General features: G+C 36.3%; 1 protein-coding gene across 1 annotated transcript in view; it reads right to left on the reverse strand.

The window, feature by feature from the left end:
• MYO3B (myosin IIIB) overlaps window positions 1-17,310 on the reverse strand; it is a 307,358-nt gene that overhangs the window by 124,959 nt on the left and 165,089 nt on the right. The window contains exon 25 of the mRNA XM_067549868.1: window positions 2,939-3,018. Within this exon, the coding sequence (XP_067405969.1) occupies window positions 2,939-3,018 (80 nt within the window). The remainder of the gene's footprint in view (window positions 1-2,938; window positions 3,019-17,310) is intronic.

Below are 17,310 nucleotides of genomic sequence, written 5' to 3' on the forward strand. Positions count from 1 at the left end.
GTTGGATTTTCAATGGACCCTGTAAAGTAGGGGTGACATCTCTCTCACACCAATATTGATTGCTCCTGTCTGAGGAGCTGGGTCTCTCAAACCCCTTCCCTAAGCAACAAACCGTACTTCACCTATATCTTCCTGGCAGGATAAGGACTCCTTATAATCCTGTTAATCCAGCCTTTTACTAAATCATCACAGATTGCTAAATACATCTCAAGAGTCGGGAGGGGGAGGGGGGATTTTGGATTCTTTGTATGGTAACATAGCACTGGGCCCACAGAGCAAACACAGTTACCTTGCAAACTGATTTTTTTTTAAAAGTTCTCTCCCTCAACCAATGGAAGGAAAAAATCTCAGTTTTTAACACTTGTAAATGAAATGAAATGTTGATGAAGGTCAGGAAGTGAATTGTAAAATAGCTGCCCTGTTTTTGTAACACACAGAAAAATTACCACTGTCAGTTAATTTAGTATATAAGAGATAATGTGGGCACAGAACTCAGAAGTATTTGACTGCCCACTGTTGGGATTGCTGTTAATTACCCTCTGTGACTGTTTAGATGCTCAACAATGCTATGTCTCACCCAAGTGAACTGCCATTGCTCATAATACCACTTTCATGGCATTTCAGCATAGAACACAAAGTTATTTTTAGAGGGTAGATATGGACAGCAAGTATATTGTTCCTCACACATTTCAATTATATTGTCAATACAGCTGCTCTTATGAAAATCAAACCAAAATTTGTGAATGAAAATCCAATCACAAGCAGATTGTGTTGCTGTATTACAGCTCAACAAAATTACACAAAACAACCAGCACACGGTTTGCATGGAGCATTAAAAACATTTTAGTGTTCATTTGCTCTGTGGCAGTTTACCATCTGCTCTGAACAGGTGGCATTTGTATAAACTATGAACATTTGAACCAAATAATGCTGTTATCAACACTTGGGCTACACTTACTGGACTTCGCTTCACGGATCATTTCCAAAGCCCAAGACCACTCTTTTGAACTCTAAAAGTAGTTGCAGTAACTATGTGTCTTACCTTAAGGAGGTATTTAGGAGACTGCATGCAAAATATAAAGGAAATGAAGCACTAAGTAGTATTAGATCAAGACAACAGACTTTATACTGGGAAAGAAATCAAAAGGAAAGATTGGATTTAGGATACAGATGGTACAAAGGCAACTAGATTCCATTAAAGGTGACAGTAAAATATTCAGTATGGTTCTGTAAACTGGGATGCTCTCCCTTGCCCAAAGTTACATATGCATCTTATATTAATAGAGAAAAAGATCTGTGAGAAGTTTGATATTTATTTTTAAGATGCTAACGGAAAGCCCTGTAACACAGCACAGGAAAAATGCTTCATCAGCACAGATAACATCGAACGTTTGGGAGGTCACATAAACATCAATGTTCTAATCAGAGCATCAGGGATGTCCATAGATAGGGATGGGGAACTGTTTCAGAACTATTTTGGCCAGGCAACTATTTTAAGCATTCCTATCTGAATCACAGAATAAGGTCACATAAAAGATAGGAGCACACTATCGAGCTCTGGCTGTTTAGGCAAGGGGACAGGGAAAAGTTGCTACTATAATTAGTGTTGCCTCCAAGAGGTATGAGGATGCAATATGTCTGCCAGAAGGCGGTGCAGTAAAACCACCCCCTCAAGTGGCGTAGCGCTGCGTCGATGGGAATACGGTTCCTATCGGTGCAGTGCTGTGAAGACGCCATGCAGAAGGGAAGCACAGCAGTCATCGGGAGTTATTCAAGTTACTCTGTATAGCTTGCGTAACTCCTGTTGACTGCCACCGAATTGCCAGGTAAGTGCACACCAGGCCTAATAGTTGCCTGGACTAAAACCTGGCTCTAAATTATTTTAGTCATATGGGCTAGCATCCCTTTCTACACATCTATTGGTTCTTTTTTGTTTTTGTTTTTTAAATCTAATTCAAGCGTTTGGATATAAATAGTTCACATTTTATTTAGTTTAACTGAATGTTTTTACTAAAGCTGCCATGACAAGGAGTTGCTCTGATCTACCCAGGCTGAATTAGTAAAATGTATGCAGAGATGGCTTGTGATGGGTGTAGCTGAACCTGGAAAGACAATGTGGGTATAAGAGCTATCCTGCAAGGAAATATAATAGGCATTGTCTTCCCTTCAGCATTAAAAGAGTTTATACCAGTGAGAGAATAAAGCTCTGAAACCTGAGACTGTATTTGCAAGTATAGTGAAGTGTACTAGCTGCAGGGTGACATATGAATGACTGTGTCTTGTATTAGGTATGAACTCTGAATATTATAAAAGGGCCAGAAGAAAAAAGCAAAACAAAACAAAACAAGCCTGGAAGCTTATTTTAGTGTAGTTATTATTATTACCATTATTTATTAATTATATGCATTGTAGGCAAACACAAACAAACAAGCAACCCCAAACAATAATATATCTAGCCAGAACTACAGAATATATAGGGACTATATAGGGAAGGACAAAGAGTCACTTCCTGAACTCTTAATACTATCAACCTGACGCACAAGGGTTCTCTCCTTTATTGCCTGAGCTTGATGCAACATTATTAATGGTCAGAAAATTATCCCATCCTTTTACAATCTTGCCACAGTATTTACATGATAAAATCCAGCAGCAACAAATTCAACTGATCCACTGTATTTTCCATTAAGAAACATTTCCTTTCAGCAGTTCTACATTGACTGTCCATCGCTTTCAAATGTTTTTTACTCACACGTAGGATAAAGCAGAGGAACGGGCCAGTTTTCTATTTTGCCCTTCATAACTCCAACCAAATTCTAACTAGTTAAACCTCCTTTCCAGGCTACACACTCTTCGGGTACGTCTTCACTGACAGCAGCAAATTTGCGGACTAATTTTCTTTCCTTTTTCAAATGCCTCTAGGTAATATAATATTACTAACCTTGATGCGCCCAGCACTAATCTGTGGAGGCAAAGACCTAGATGCTGCTGTCACTCTGGCTCTTGCCTGTGCCAAGTTACCTGTTAAAAGAGATGGAAACACAAATTGAAAGAACAGTTGCAGTTTAACCCAGAGAAGGAAAAACATGAAAGGAGAGAAAGCAGTCTAAATAGCAGCAATGAGAATGCTACCAGATATCACCACACTTCTTCTGCTGACCCCAGATCATCACTGCTCCACCACACCACTGAGCATTCAGCAACGGTAGGGAAACAAAGAAGAGATACCAGGGTACAGTGTGATTTAAGAGGAATAAAGTCAGTGATAAGGAGGCATGTAAATGGCCGTAGTGTATTGAGTTGATTAAAACAGCAGCAGCACAAAGGCATAACAGTTCAATTGCTAGTAATCAATTTATCAGTGAATCAAAGTTTTGAGAGAGTGAGAAATAGAGGAAATAAAGCTATTTAGTATGAAATCACATGGACCCTGATGTGCTTAGATGGCATCTAAGAATTCACAAACTAATGAAAGAGATGAGAAAATGATAAAACAATCTCTTTTTTGACCTTTTGACACACAGGCTGACTTAATCCTAAATGCTATTGTCTTTTGGGATTTTTAAAGACTACTTGGACTCCTTGGTCAAACCACATTGTTTTACTGTGGAGTAAATTGAATGACATGTTTACATTTTTTAAAAGTACAGTATGAATCACCCGAAACATTTTCAGTTCTATTTACAGAATAACATAAAATAACTTTTCAAAATAAAGATTCAGAGAAGCGAGAGGAAGTGATGTGGACTGCATATGCAAGACACACCATACATTTCAAAGTTTTAGCAAGTCTAGCACAAGATGTCCAAATGTTTTCTCTGGCTATATCTTCAGAGGCTAAACTGTGATTAATAGCATTGAAAGAACCCTTTGAAGCAGGATTGGTGACATCAAAGTCCTAATCCATGGGTGGCAGGATTTTTATAATGAGTGGGAAGCATTTTAACACATTTCAAAGGATTTACAGCATGAATAAACAATAGACCTCTGCAGATGTACCACACACCTCTCAGAAACATAAAGCATAAATAAGTTTCCATTTTAATGTAAATGTAAATAAAGTGTTAACACTTCTCTCAGATGGTAAGTGCCTTGTTTGCATCAACTCCAGTGTGTGGCTATTTCTTTACAGAAGACTTGTAACTCCAAACATTCTTCAGGGTTTTGCTAAACTATACATTATATAACCGGTAAGGAAGTAAAATGAAATACACAAAAAGCAAAGAATATTTATTTAATAGTATTTATCCCACAGATGAATTGAGGGAATACATTATGCACATTAAACTGAAAAAAACCTTTGACAGTCTATGTTCTCACTTTCCTTCTAACAAGGAAAGTGACAACCTTCTGAAAACAATCTGGAGGTTGACACTGGAAATTTGGAGATTATATTTTTAGGAGCAATTCAAATACTTTGGATAGTTATTCACTTTCAGTGTCTTTTTTGTGTTAAATTCCTGGCATACGGGTTGTGGCACAATACTGCACAAAATGATACGTCCTGTCAAGTCTAAACAGAACGTGCTGCTATTTGACAGGCCAAATCATATCACAGAACACAAAATGTGTCAATGTTTTCAGAACTTGTTTTGAAATGTAACTTTTTAGATGCTGACAAATTTGAGCCTGTTTTGAAAATCTGCTACAAAACATGGACATTTTTCTCCTAATCGTAACAAAAAGAGCTCAATGAGAGCTAATAGCTGGCAATTCTTATATTATAACTTTTCCTCTGATTGAAATGTACTTTTGGTTAAAAATGACAGGAGAAGCTGGGTGGAAAAAGGGAAGAAGGCTTTCTGCTCTTTTTTATATAAAGAAGGCCTGAAAACATGGAAAAGTGTTTTGTTTGTTTATTTATTTAGTTAGGCTTGGGTTTTACAAAAGCCATTCTTCCGGGCCTGTTTAGTCTGGAAAGCCCAGACTTGGAGAACTAGTTTCATCACACAAAGGTAAAAGTTAAACAAAAGAGAGGGGAAGAAAATATCAGTTGTATTTGTTCAAAACTCTTTGGTTTTTGTTTGCTTTTATTAAAGCATATTAAACTTCAATGGCTAATTAATATTTTGGATAAATAATGCTTTTGTTAAAGGTTCAATATTGATGGTGGAGCTCACAGTCAACATTCCAGCTCCAGACACCCTCCAGCAAAATTCAGACTAAACCTGACATTCCTGATAAAGCAAAAATCAAGTAGGGAAAAAAACCCTTTAAATAAAAACAGACATAACTTTTCAGGCCATAACTTTTCTTTAAACAAAACAAGGAAGAAAAAAATGGAACAAGGCCAATTTAAAAAAAAAAAAAAATTCCTTTGCAGGTCATGATTTTATTGGTTGGTTATTTTCAGTTTAGGGCTAGACCACAGCTGCAAATTCAGGTCCAGATTTCAAACTTCCTAAAATTCTGTAGCGTTAAAATTCTGAGAGGTAGGTTCCAACTCATCTCTAGTATTTTTTGTAATCTGATAAATTATTATTTTTATATGAAAATGAATGTGCTGTGCATCTAGAATATTTTGTCCAGTGTGCAGACTAATTTAATTAAATATTAATCAAATACAACTTTATATCATTGCAACATTATTCTCTTTATAAACAGATTTTTTTTTAAATATTTATGTTTTCAGGTTTGTGGAACAACTATAATAACTGGCCATCTTCTTTGAGCTTCTAATAAAATAACAATAATATTTCACTTTTATATAGTGCTTTTTATCAGTAGATTTCAAAGTGCTCTCCAAAGGAGGTCAGTATCATTATCCCCATTTTACAGCTGAGGAAACTGAGGCACAGTGAGGTGAGGTGACTTGCCCAAGGTCACACAGCAGGCCAGTGACCAAGCCAGGAACATAACCCAGGTTTCCCAAGTCCTATTCTAATATTCTCTATCAATTAGGCCACTTTATATAGAGCTCTTACAGACATTACTGGATCATTTGCTATTATTATTGCTATTATTTGCTATTATTATTGGTTGTTTAATCTCTCTCTGAAAATGAATAAATGAAAATATATTTTAAAACTGTGGGGAATCTGTTCAGACAGTTATTGGGCTGTACCTTAATGTCATGTCCACTATTTGTTTTTGTAGAGAATTCCAAGTTATTGAACTTAGCACTCAAGAAACAGGCCAGACTTGTCTACTGTTTGCTACGAGGAGAAACAGTTTTCTCAGAATGGAGAGATTCTGATCCTCCTAACACTACTATAAAGCCTGACCCTGCAGTCTTAACATCAGCATAATTACTGCTGAATTCAGTCAGATATTTGCCTTTAATTGAATTGATTTAATTGAATATTAAAAAGCCAGCAGGGTCCATGCCAGTTAATTTTGCCACACAGTTGGAAGAACTGAAACATGGGTCTTATATGTTCTTTCTAAAACAAACTTTGAATCCTCCCTGAGTTGTATTTATACTCCTAGAAGATACATGATTGCTTCGTAATGAACATAGTAAAGCCAATGGTCATCCTCACTATGGTTATTATCCCGTTTTGTTTGTTCTTTTTGTATTAGCTCTGTGACTGATAGACTTTGATTTTGTTACTGCCTCTTTAAACTACTGGTGAATATATATGATTTTCCATGACATTGCACTGGCTGACGATTATGTTTAACATCAACAAAAAGTTTGTTTACAATATATAATTCAAGCATTTATCATGTACAATGCACAGAATGTATGATTCTGTCTAAATACTATATGACTGAAAGAGACTGCCAAGGAAAAAAATAAAATTCATAAACAGTGATTTTCTGCCTCTTCCAAACAGCTGATTTTATTTATTTTTACTGGCAAAAGCAATGGCGATTCTAGGCCAAAATTAAGACCCCTTTTTTCCTTTATGGATTCTTATCAGTTCTTATTTTGGACTTCATTTTGTATTTCAAATGAGCTCCTATATAATTACTACATAATGGATAGAAGCTTCAATCAAATTGAAAGAAAGTTTTTGTTAGGAGTCTTCATACCAAATACAAAATAATGCTTTAAATAAAGGTTTGTGATCCAATAATCTCAAGAAACTCAAATTCAGGAAAATAACTCTCTCACCTACTGTTCCTTACCATTAAAACTATCAAACAGAAGAAACCTTCTTGCAAATCACTCCATATGATAAAAAGTGTTAGACAAGAATTAATATGTTGTTTGTTCCCTGATAGCTATATACTAGAAGCTGTGGTCTCTGCGTTTGATTTTTATTTACAAGGTCATTTATTACTTTACACATAAAAATAATTACATTTTATTTCACTTTATGAAGAATAGCAATATTTGAATAATAAATGTTTTTAGATAATATCACAGCCCGTTAAAACTGCCCATGTGTTCCTGGAAAGGTTAAACCGATTAAAGATTAAAAGACAGCACTGTTTCTTTTAAAAGTCCAGCTTCCCACATTTAGCACAGGAAACACAATATCTGCAGATGCAGACATGTTTAAATAAAATGTTGCTTAAATTAAATGAAAATCCATAAAATTGGGAACTTAAAATAACTAAAAATTAGAATTTTTCCTAAGCTACCATCATGGATGTTTACTACATAGCAAAATAATTAGCAAAAGAGGGAGCACTGCCTAGTGGTTACATAAGAACATGAGAATGGCCATGCTGGGTCAGACCAATGGTCCATCTAGCCCAGAATCCTGTCTTCTGGCAGTGGCCAATGCCCATGCTACAGAGGGAATGAACAGAACAGGCAATCATCAAGTGTCATCATCCCCTGTCATAGACTCCCAGCTTCTGGGAAAACAGGACTATGGCCCCAATCCTGCAAATGTGCACATGCTTAACTTCTGTGGGATAACTCCCAGGAATCATGTTAAGATCCTGCCTTAGTGTTTGCAGGATCAGAGCTCAGAGACTCTGAGACTGACTTGCTGTGTCCTTGAGGGAGTCACTTAACTTCTCTATTCTCAGTTATCCCTTCTGTACAACAAAGCTAATAATGCCACTAGGGTTTGGTAGGCTTCATTCATTAACATTTTTAAAGTGCTTTGAGAGCCTTCTATATCAAGTGCTAGAGTTATGCAAAGGACTATATTATTACATTTCAGCTCAGTGATGTGGATGCTTATCTAGACTCCTTTTGTCAGAAACTATGCTGGAAATCTCACAGGTACAGATTTTCTTTCAAATAGCCTCTTTAGTGCTTGCTCATATCAACCATGTAAGAAAGACAATTCTGTCAAAATACCTGGCTACCTAGTTCCACCTAAAACCAAATAGTACAAGTTTTGCAAAACAATTTAAAAAAATTCACTAGACATTTACAAACCACAAAAAAAGATCAGTGCTTTCTTTTTTCAGGTTCATTTTTGGGCGTGTTATCTAGTTGTTAGAAATGGAGTGGACTCACAGGACTCTTGGGTTCCAGTCCCAGCTCTGACACTGACTCATTGTATAATCCTGATAAATTGTTTATTTTGCTTGATCATCATTTTTCCAACTGTATTATGGGTAGCATAATACCCAGCTGCTTCAATGAGGTCATTGTGCTTAATTAAGGTTTGTAAGTGCTTTACTATTCTCAGAGTACACGTGCCACAAGAAATAGATAAATAAATATTAGTAAGTATTATACTAATCAATAATCATTTGGGTCAGTTCTGATTTTATTTGAAAGCTTCACCTATTCCTCAAAAAAGGGACAAGACTAACATTGTGCTTTTGGTATAATATTTATATTTTCTGAAGTGAAACTGACTCAGAGCGAAACATCTTAATGACAATGTCACCATACTATACAGACTGTACCAGAATAGTGCTGAAATATGCAACCATGATATAGAGAGCATAACACAAGCTTGTCCCTTATCTTCATCTATTTTATTAATTTAATTCATGCTTCTTCCTTAGATACAGAAGGGGCACATTCAATATCAAGTGATATAATATGGTCGGGAATAGTAAAATGCACTCATATTTCATTGATACTGCTTTTAATCACACCTAAGTGCTTGCAACCTGGAAGAGCTACAGAGTCAGCCCATGTCTTTAACATACAGAGATTCTTTTCTGTCTTTCCTTTTAGTACATTTTTATCTAGCCTAAGGAGGTTGACTGCTTATCTCCATAATGCATTTTCATCTTCTGCTACCATAAGGCTAAGCTTCTCTGAGCTAGACTATAACTGAATACATGTCATTTTTTTATTGGGTGTTAATTTGAATCTGGTCACTGACTATCAAAACTCTTTTGAGTCATTGAAGCCATTTAAGTTAATCTTTATGCAGTAAAATAGCTAAGAATCCAATTTTCACGTATATTACACTTTTACATAAGAATATAATATTTATATAAGTACTATATATATAGACTGGAATTGTGTGTCAAAACACATACACACACACACCAGATACTGCAGTCTCAGATAGTATACTGGAAAATATAAACATTTTACTTTCCAACCAAAATGTGTTGTCAATCCTGTTGAAGTCCCTGGTAGTAAACAGACATCCTAAACAGTTTTGCAAAGTCAAAAATGTTGAGAGCATGGGAACCATGATATTTTAGTAAGAGTAGTGTGTATGTATGTATGTGTCATAGGATGACCAGATGTACTAATTTTATAGGGACAATCCTGATATTCGGGGCTTGTCTTATGTAGGCTTCTATTACCCTCCCCCCCCCCCCAACTCCCGATTTTTCACACTTGTTATCTGATTAACCTATGTGTGTGTGTGTATAGTTCCAAAATTATGATTATCATCTCCACAGCACATAACATGTAAATGATCTCTTTAGACAAATAAAAAGGTTGAGATCCATGTCACAAGGCTCTAACAGTCTAAGCCGTTGATTCTCATTTACACAAAGGCCTCTTTACACTGCTTAGGTAGCATCAAGGGGTCTAAAAGTGGGCATAAATGAAAATTACACCCACTTTAAAATCCCTTTACATTGCCAATGTGGTGTAAAGGGGCTTTAGTGTAAATAAGAATATGTCCTAAAGGCTTTCTTGTGCAGACTTCCCATAGACATGGGCAAGTCATTTAGCCTCTCTCTGCCTCAGTTCCCCAGCTGTAAAATGGGGATAATAGCACTGCCATGTCTCACACAGGTGTTGCGAGGATAAATAGATTAAAGATTGGGAAACACTTTGATATCCATTGATGAAAAGCACTATATAAGAGCTAGTTATTATTGTTATTCTTCAGTGACCAGATCCTAAATTTGATGTAGCACTCCAATGGATGGCAAACAAAGGGTGGGAGATTATAGGAAACATGAGGTTTACATTAAATATCATGTTAAATAATATGAATGCTTTTGTGCTGTAAGCACTGGTCATTTCCATTTTGAAATAATTATTTTACTGGAGTAAATTAATTTATCATCTAAAGAAATAAAGTTATCAAAAAGAGCAGAGGTGATAGAGTGGATGCCAACCAGTCTATTTGTTTCAAAATACACAAACTTACCGCTATAAAGAGGTCTTTATTTTCAAATTGACCACTAAAATTGATTTAATTGACTAGGACACAGTGATCAACTCATTGGTCACTCCCAAAAATTAAAAAAACCTAAAATATCAATATTATAATGGTTATCCTGAAGCACATGAATTAATAATACAGTGTGGGCTATGACCAAGAGCAAGTTGGCTAAGCCTCAAACCAGACAAGATAGAGGTAATGATAGTTGTTTGGAGGAAGCAACCAGAGGCTATGGTGAAAATAATGTCTGTCCCTTTAACTGAGGCATTGTCCACCACGTGATGGTCATGATTTGCAGTCTAGGGATCTGGCTGAACTATAAAGTGCTACCACAACATGAGGTAGCAGCAATATGTAGCTCAGTTTTTTATCATTTATGTTCAGCCTGGAGACTGTGACCATTCCTTTTGGATGTGGACCCTGTAAATGTCATCCATTATTTTTGGCACCACCAGATTAGAAATGACAATGCACTCTACATAAGGCTACACTTTTAAACTTTCAGGAGCCAACTGCAATTAGTGCAATATGTAGCAGCCCATATGGTAAGTACAGTATCTCCCACCAGCAAGACATTCACTATCTACACAAGAGACAGCCCCTCTTCCTGTGCCACACCACCAGAGTAGAGATCAACAGAGGTGCTCAGGCTGGACCACCACTGGAATAAACAGGAAGCGACAGCGGGTAGGGCATTTCATGTGAATGCCCTACAGCTTTGGTATTCTCTGTCCTACCTTGGTTCAAAATAGTCCAGACCTGATGACTGCCCTCTAGGGCACACTGCCAGGCTCATCTTTTTCCCAGGCATTTGAAAATGGATGGGGGGATGAAGGCAGGAATTATAAGGGTGGTGAATTGTTGAATGAGAAGGTTGATCTCTTAAACTTGTTTGACTTACTGGTGGTAGATTCTTCTGAACTGAACTGCTTCACTTAAAGGATTTTCTGTTATATTGTTACTTATGTCAAGAGTACCCAGACCATATGAACAGACGCCCTTCTCAGCACTTGTACAAATCTAAACAGATGTATTAAATATCTACCATAACTAATAGCCTACAATGTATGGCCATAGCCCTGCTCTATTTTGCTATCTAATGTATTTGACATTCTCTTTTATTGATAACGTAAGAAAATAATTTGTATTGTCCATAATTCTGTTTACTTTGATTAAAAAAAATGAGTTATTAAAATGTTATAAAGAAATACACAGTGTTGGATATCTATGATTTACATTTTATCTATGTTCTTTTACCAATGTGATCCATACTTCTATGAACAACAAAACAACATACTGCACTTTTCCAACACTTTGCATCTGAAGATCTCAAAGCTGTCCTTAAGCATTAATTGAGCCTCACAACCCAGTGAAGAATTTAAGTATTACCAAAACCTTGGCGTAAACTGAAGTACAGAAAAAGTTAACAAACTTAGCCCATGTAACATTGAGTAAATGGTGGATTTAGGAGTAGAATTCAGGAGTTGTGATTTCCAGCCTCGTTTTGTACACTCTCTTTCTATGCAGTCCCTTCCTATATAATATGTTATGTGTTTTATTTTAAATATCTCATTACTTTGTGCCTCATGCTGCAGCTGTTCCATACCCAGAGCTCCCTTTGAAATCAGTGAAAATTCTTTGTACAGGGTGATTGCAGCACAAGTCTTTACTCATTCTGTACTGTACTAAGGTAATTATAAGGATCATAGCACTAGTTTTCTGATGTAATCATGTCTATGTTTAGTGGTTCCTACTGTTGTAAGATGTACTGCAGGATTGTTCATTATGGGGTTTCAATTCAGCTGTAAGGGTATGCCATGTCTTGCTGGCATTTTATGGGATTTGAGCCACCAGTATTGGAAAATCTGCTTGGAAGTTACCGCAGGAGACCCACACTTCCTATTCGCTTTGAGACTTCATAGCCAACTAGGAAGGGTCCCAATATTGGACAGTAGTGGCTGGAGAGGAGATGTTGGGCAAGGCATCTCAGGAATATGTTGTTTCACCTCATCTCTTAGACAACCTTTGCTGATGGGGCTCCTGCAGCAGCCTGATCACTACAGAGTTCTTAGAACTCATGAGGAAGAGCAGCAGTGCAAACACAATTTGCCATCCCCTGGCATGAATCCTTGCTTGGGGCTCAATGGTCCTCCGTGGGGTAAGGTAGTACAGCAGAAGCCTGGCCTATAATTTTCTAGTAGCACAACTGCATTGTTTTAGATCATTAATTTAGCTACTGTTGAAATTTTTTGGGTTTTTTTGTGTTCCAGAGGATAGCCGTGTTAGTCTGTTTTTAGCAAAATGGCAAGAGTCCTGTGTCACCTTAAAGACTAACAAATGTATTGGGCACAAGCTTTCGTGGGCAGAAACCCACTTCGTTGTTTGGTTTTTTTGATGTTGTTTTCTTAATCAGGGCATCCCTATTTTAAAGCTTTTCTGTCCCACTTGAATGCTGCCCTATCGTATTGTATCTATTAAAGTATACATGAAAAGATAGATTAAAATGTAAGAAGCAATGTCAGAGAGAGATTAAAAAAAGATGTCTCCTCCCATTCAAACAAAAAATAATTAGGAATGCCAAGTTAAATCTTCAGCAGGTGTAAACAGAATGTACCATGAGGAAGGGGAGGGTCTATTAGTTAATGAATGAAATAATGTTAGGTCTTTATTTCAAACAACATGTTAACCACTAGTGCTGGTCAGAAAATGGAATTTCCATTCCGCAGGATATTCTGCCGTTTCAAATTTGTTTTTATTCTGAACAGGAACAATCTCTCGAAATATAGGCATTTCCTGCAGAACGGAAATTCCAAAAAATTTCAATTTGGAACCATCATTTGTTTTGTTTTGGTTCAATAATGTTGAAACATTATAAGACAAAATATTAAATATATGATTTTTAATACAATGGATAAAATAATATTAAAATATGAAAAACTCAAAACAAAACATTTTACCTTACCAAAACAAAACTTAAAAGTCAAAATGATTAAAATTAAGCTAAAATCAACATGTTTCTGACAGAAAATTGCTTGGTCAATTTTTTTTCAAACCAGCTCATTAAGAATTGTCAGTTATATACAGGAATATTGTGGGCAGACAGTATTAATTTGCGGTATTTATGAAAAGAGATTTCATCTTCAAAGTGCTCAACATACTCTACCTAACTAGTCTTTATAGTATCCTTCTACATAATTAGTAATAATATTCTCATTTTTTTGTTGTGGAAACAAACTTGGTACATCAGTTGATATCTCATGTTAAGCACAGGAGCAGTCCAGTTGACTTCATGTTCTTAATATTAGGCTTATGCTTACATTCCTTCTTGAATCAGGGTCATGGAGAGACTAAGGCCTGTTCTTGCAAGCTGGGTGTGTGCATAACTCCCACTGGTCTTCAACAGGAGTTCCTTGGATGCAGAATTTGAAGGATAAGGCCTTAGTATAAATGTCTCCCACAAGCTCACAAAATGCCTGATACTCCTGCCATTGAACTCAATGAAAAACTCTCAATGAGTTAATTGGTGAAGAATCAGTCTCAATACACATCAGTGGCAGAGATTGGATTAGAAGGGAGGTGTTCCTTGTCACAAGCTCAGTCCACTAGAGTAAAGTGCCTCTCTCTCTCTCTTGTGCAACCATTTATCACTGTGTGGCATGTGAGCACCTTTTACTATATTAGCATTGGTTCCTTTTCATAAATCATTTTAATTACAGTTTAATCTGATTGCTAGTGCTTTATTTTTAAAAAAATACTAAAAACACTAGAGGGCATTACCTCAGTCAAATGCTGAAAAGGAGGAAAAAACGTAACTGCAAGAACATAGGACTTGATTAGGCCACTCTAAACATATGAGATGTCTCAAATTATCATCCTTTAGATATAGGTGCATTCAAGTAAGGGATCACATTAACCAACAGGTGAATCAGAATCTTGCTACTTGCACTTTTGTAATTCACAAAGCCCTGTCATATTTTTGCTATATCCGTTCCAGAACTACTCTTCTAACAATAGGATTTCCAAGGATAATATTTCAGCACTGGCCACACTGACAGACTGTTTCTATGACAACATTTTCTGAAGCACCAACCTTCCAGGTAATGTTGCCAATTTTTGTGATTTTATAGCAAGTCTCCCAATATTTGATGTTTGTCTTGAAACCCAAGCTCCTAGCATCAGGTAATTAAGGTGATCTCCACTTTCTTTTTAAAACAAAAAATAAGCTTCCAGTCCTCATGGTTGTGCAGAAAAGCTGGAAAACATCTACCCTAAAGGCTCCTATGTAAGATAAATAAAAAGACCCAAAATATATTATTTTTAAAATTTCATGATTTTTAAGCCGTTCATATGATTTTAGGGTCTTGAGTCATTATTTCTGAATACTTGGGGTTGGTATTCCTGCATCAGGACTCATGGAAATAATATCAAATTGCACCAGATTGAGAGTCAATGTTATTTTACTGTTAATTAATTTTCACTAGTAAAACAACCCCCTAGATCCCTATCCATAGCTCTTTTTAAAATCTGTCCCATAATGCGTGAATCAGGAGAAGTAACAATAATAAGACAAGGCATGGTAAAAACCACTGAAGGCAGTACTGCATTGTATTTTCTCTTTTCTTCGTTCCAAATTTTCCTTTACAGGTAAGACTAACACTAGCCAGCTAAGAGAGATTTTCCAAACATACAAATTCATTCTTCAGAGACAGCAGTCACCTTCTTCGGGTTTTATTTTTGTACAAAAGACATCTATAGAGCCTTGAGCAAGATGCAGAAGACCCATTTTTGAGGCCTGTGAGTTAAAGTAGCTGGCTATTACTTCTTACTGAATTGGGTCTCTAGGATTACTCAAGTGAGTGTATGTTGTTTTGCATGTGTGTACATCTGTTTATTTTATTTCATATTTCCAAAATATTATAAAAACATTCATTTCTGATAGAATATAATATTTAGGGAAATAATTCTATTCTTCATCTAAACTTAATTAATGGGACAAATACCCAGCTCTTTTGCTGTTTTTGATATTACTCGACTGAATCATTGCTATCCATTGTTGATGCAGTTGAATTCTGAACTCTCACAAGTCAAGTCAAAAGAAACAAGACTGCGTTAACTAACAGGACAACAGACATGCTGGTTCAGAAGACCACTGACCTTTGTAGCTTGTTGTATGGTGAAAGAGCAGTGAAGGTGGTGAACCTTGTTAAAACAAAGTACAAAATCAGAGCACAACAGCACCACCATCATACAAAACACTGAAATGAATATATGAACAAAATCTAATGCAGACTCAGAGATTAGTTTGCCATAAGACACTTTGGCTATTAGCTACAGTAAACATGAGCTGGATGATTTAAAGACATTTGGATTTGTAAGCACATTCTTTGTAAAAGTACAGTACACCCACAAAATACTATGGATGCTTAACTTGTCAGTATATTGCATATATTACTTGAACATCCCACATGCTTTATCTGCTGTATTGACTCATATGAAAGCTTTAGAATTATTAATTGCTCATTTGGGACTTGATCTTGTGAGCTGCTGAGAGCCTCTTCGGAGGTGATGAGCACCCTCAATTCCATTTGACATCAGAACACCCAGTGCCTGGCAGGACTAACTTCTAATAAATTCACTTTTAAAACAATCAATGTACATGTTTTGTAAACATTTTGCTATTAAAACTACAATACATACTACACAATGGGATACATATTCTAACAGTTAACATTAAACCCAGTAATATCTCCTACATAACACATCTGCTGCTCTCTCTAAGTTAATTTTTATTTTAATTAAATAAGTATATAATGAAATATTAAGATTAATTAGTGTGCATCTATGTTAGATGATATTTTTTTAAACAGGTAAGATGTTAAGTTAGAAGTAAGGCAAGCTGGATAACAACCACCATTCCATTTTGTGAAAATTTTTGAGGTTTCAACATTTATTTTCATTCCACAATAGAAAGAAAATTAGAGCTTTTGAATCTTTTTACAAAAAAAACATGACTAGACCAGCCCAAAGCCCAGTGGTTAGGGCACTCACCCAGGATAGGGAGACCCAAGTTCAAGTCCCTGTTCTTCCTGGTTTAGAGCAGGGACTTCAATGTGGGACTGTCGCAACACAGGCAAATGCTCTAGTAACCAGTCTATTAGGTATTCTGGGGTGGTTCAGTTAGTCTCTCTCTCTTTCTCCTGGACCTGAGAAACCTTCCCGATGAAGTCTTTACTGAAATTGAAAAGTTTCATGGAAACACACTGGTTTTTTCACAAAACAGCACTCTTTGACAGGAAAAAAGATTCATTGAAAATGTTTCAACCAGCTCTAATAGTTGGAAGTATTAAAAGGGAAAGGATCATTTTTCATAAACTATTCAGAAGGCAGGGAACACAAAACAAAATTCCTCCCAAGTTTTGCTTATTAGTGAATGGCCTTTTATGAACTGACACAATTAAACCATCAACATCTCTTTCCTAAAATGACTCAGTCCTGTCTTTTAGGGTCCAAGTATGCAGACACTTACAGCCACATTCTACCATCTTTACCAAGGCTGAGGAGTAATTTATTCTATAAGTAGACACTGAAATCAATAGACTTCTCATGAAGAAAGATACTACTTAATGAGAGCAAGGCTAGCAGGTTCTGGCCCAGAGTAACAACTGTAATGCTTACTGCCATAAGTAGTCCCATAGATTCACTTCACTCTTTATTTCAATGGAATTCTTGACAATGGTGAATAGTATGTCTTGTATTACGTGTTAGTGCGATTGGGCCCTTACATGTGATTTTGATAGGTGAGCTCCATTTTTATGGCTATCCCAGATAGCCTATATGGGTGGCATGCTCTAGATCCTACTTTTAT

Source organism: Emydura macquarii, unplaced genomic scaffold (assembly GCF_026122565.2).
Source record: "Emydura macquarii macquarii isolate MOO-44397 ecotype Brisbane River unplaced genomic scaffold, CSIRO-AGI_Emac_v2 contig_1253, whole genome shotgun sequence".
NCBI classification, from domain to species: Eukaryota; Metazoa; Chordata; order Testudines; family Chelidae; genus Emydura; species Emydura macquarii.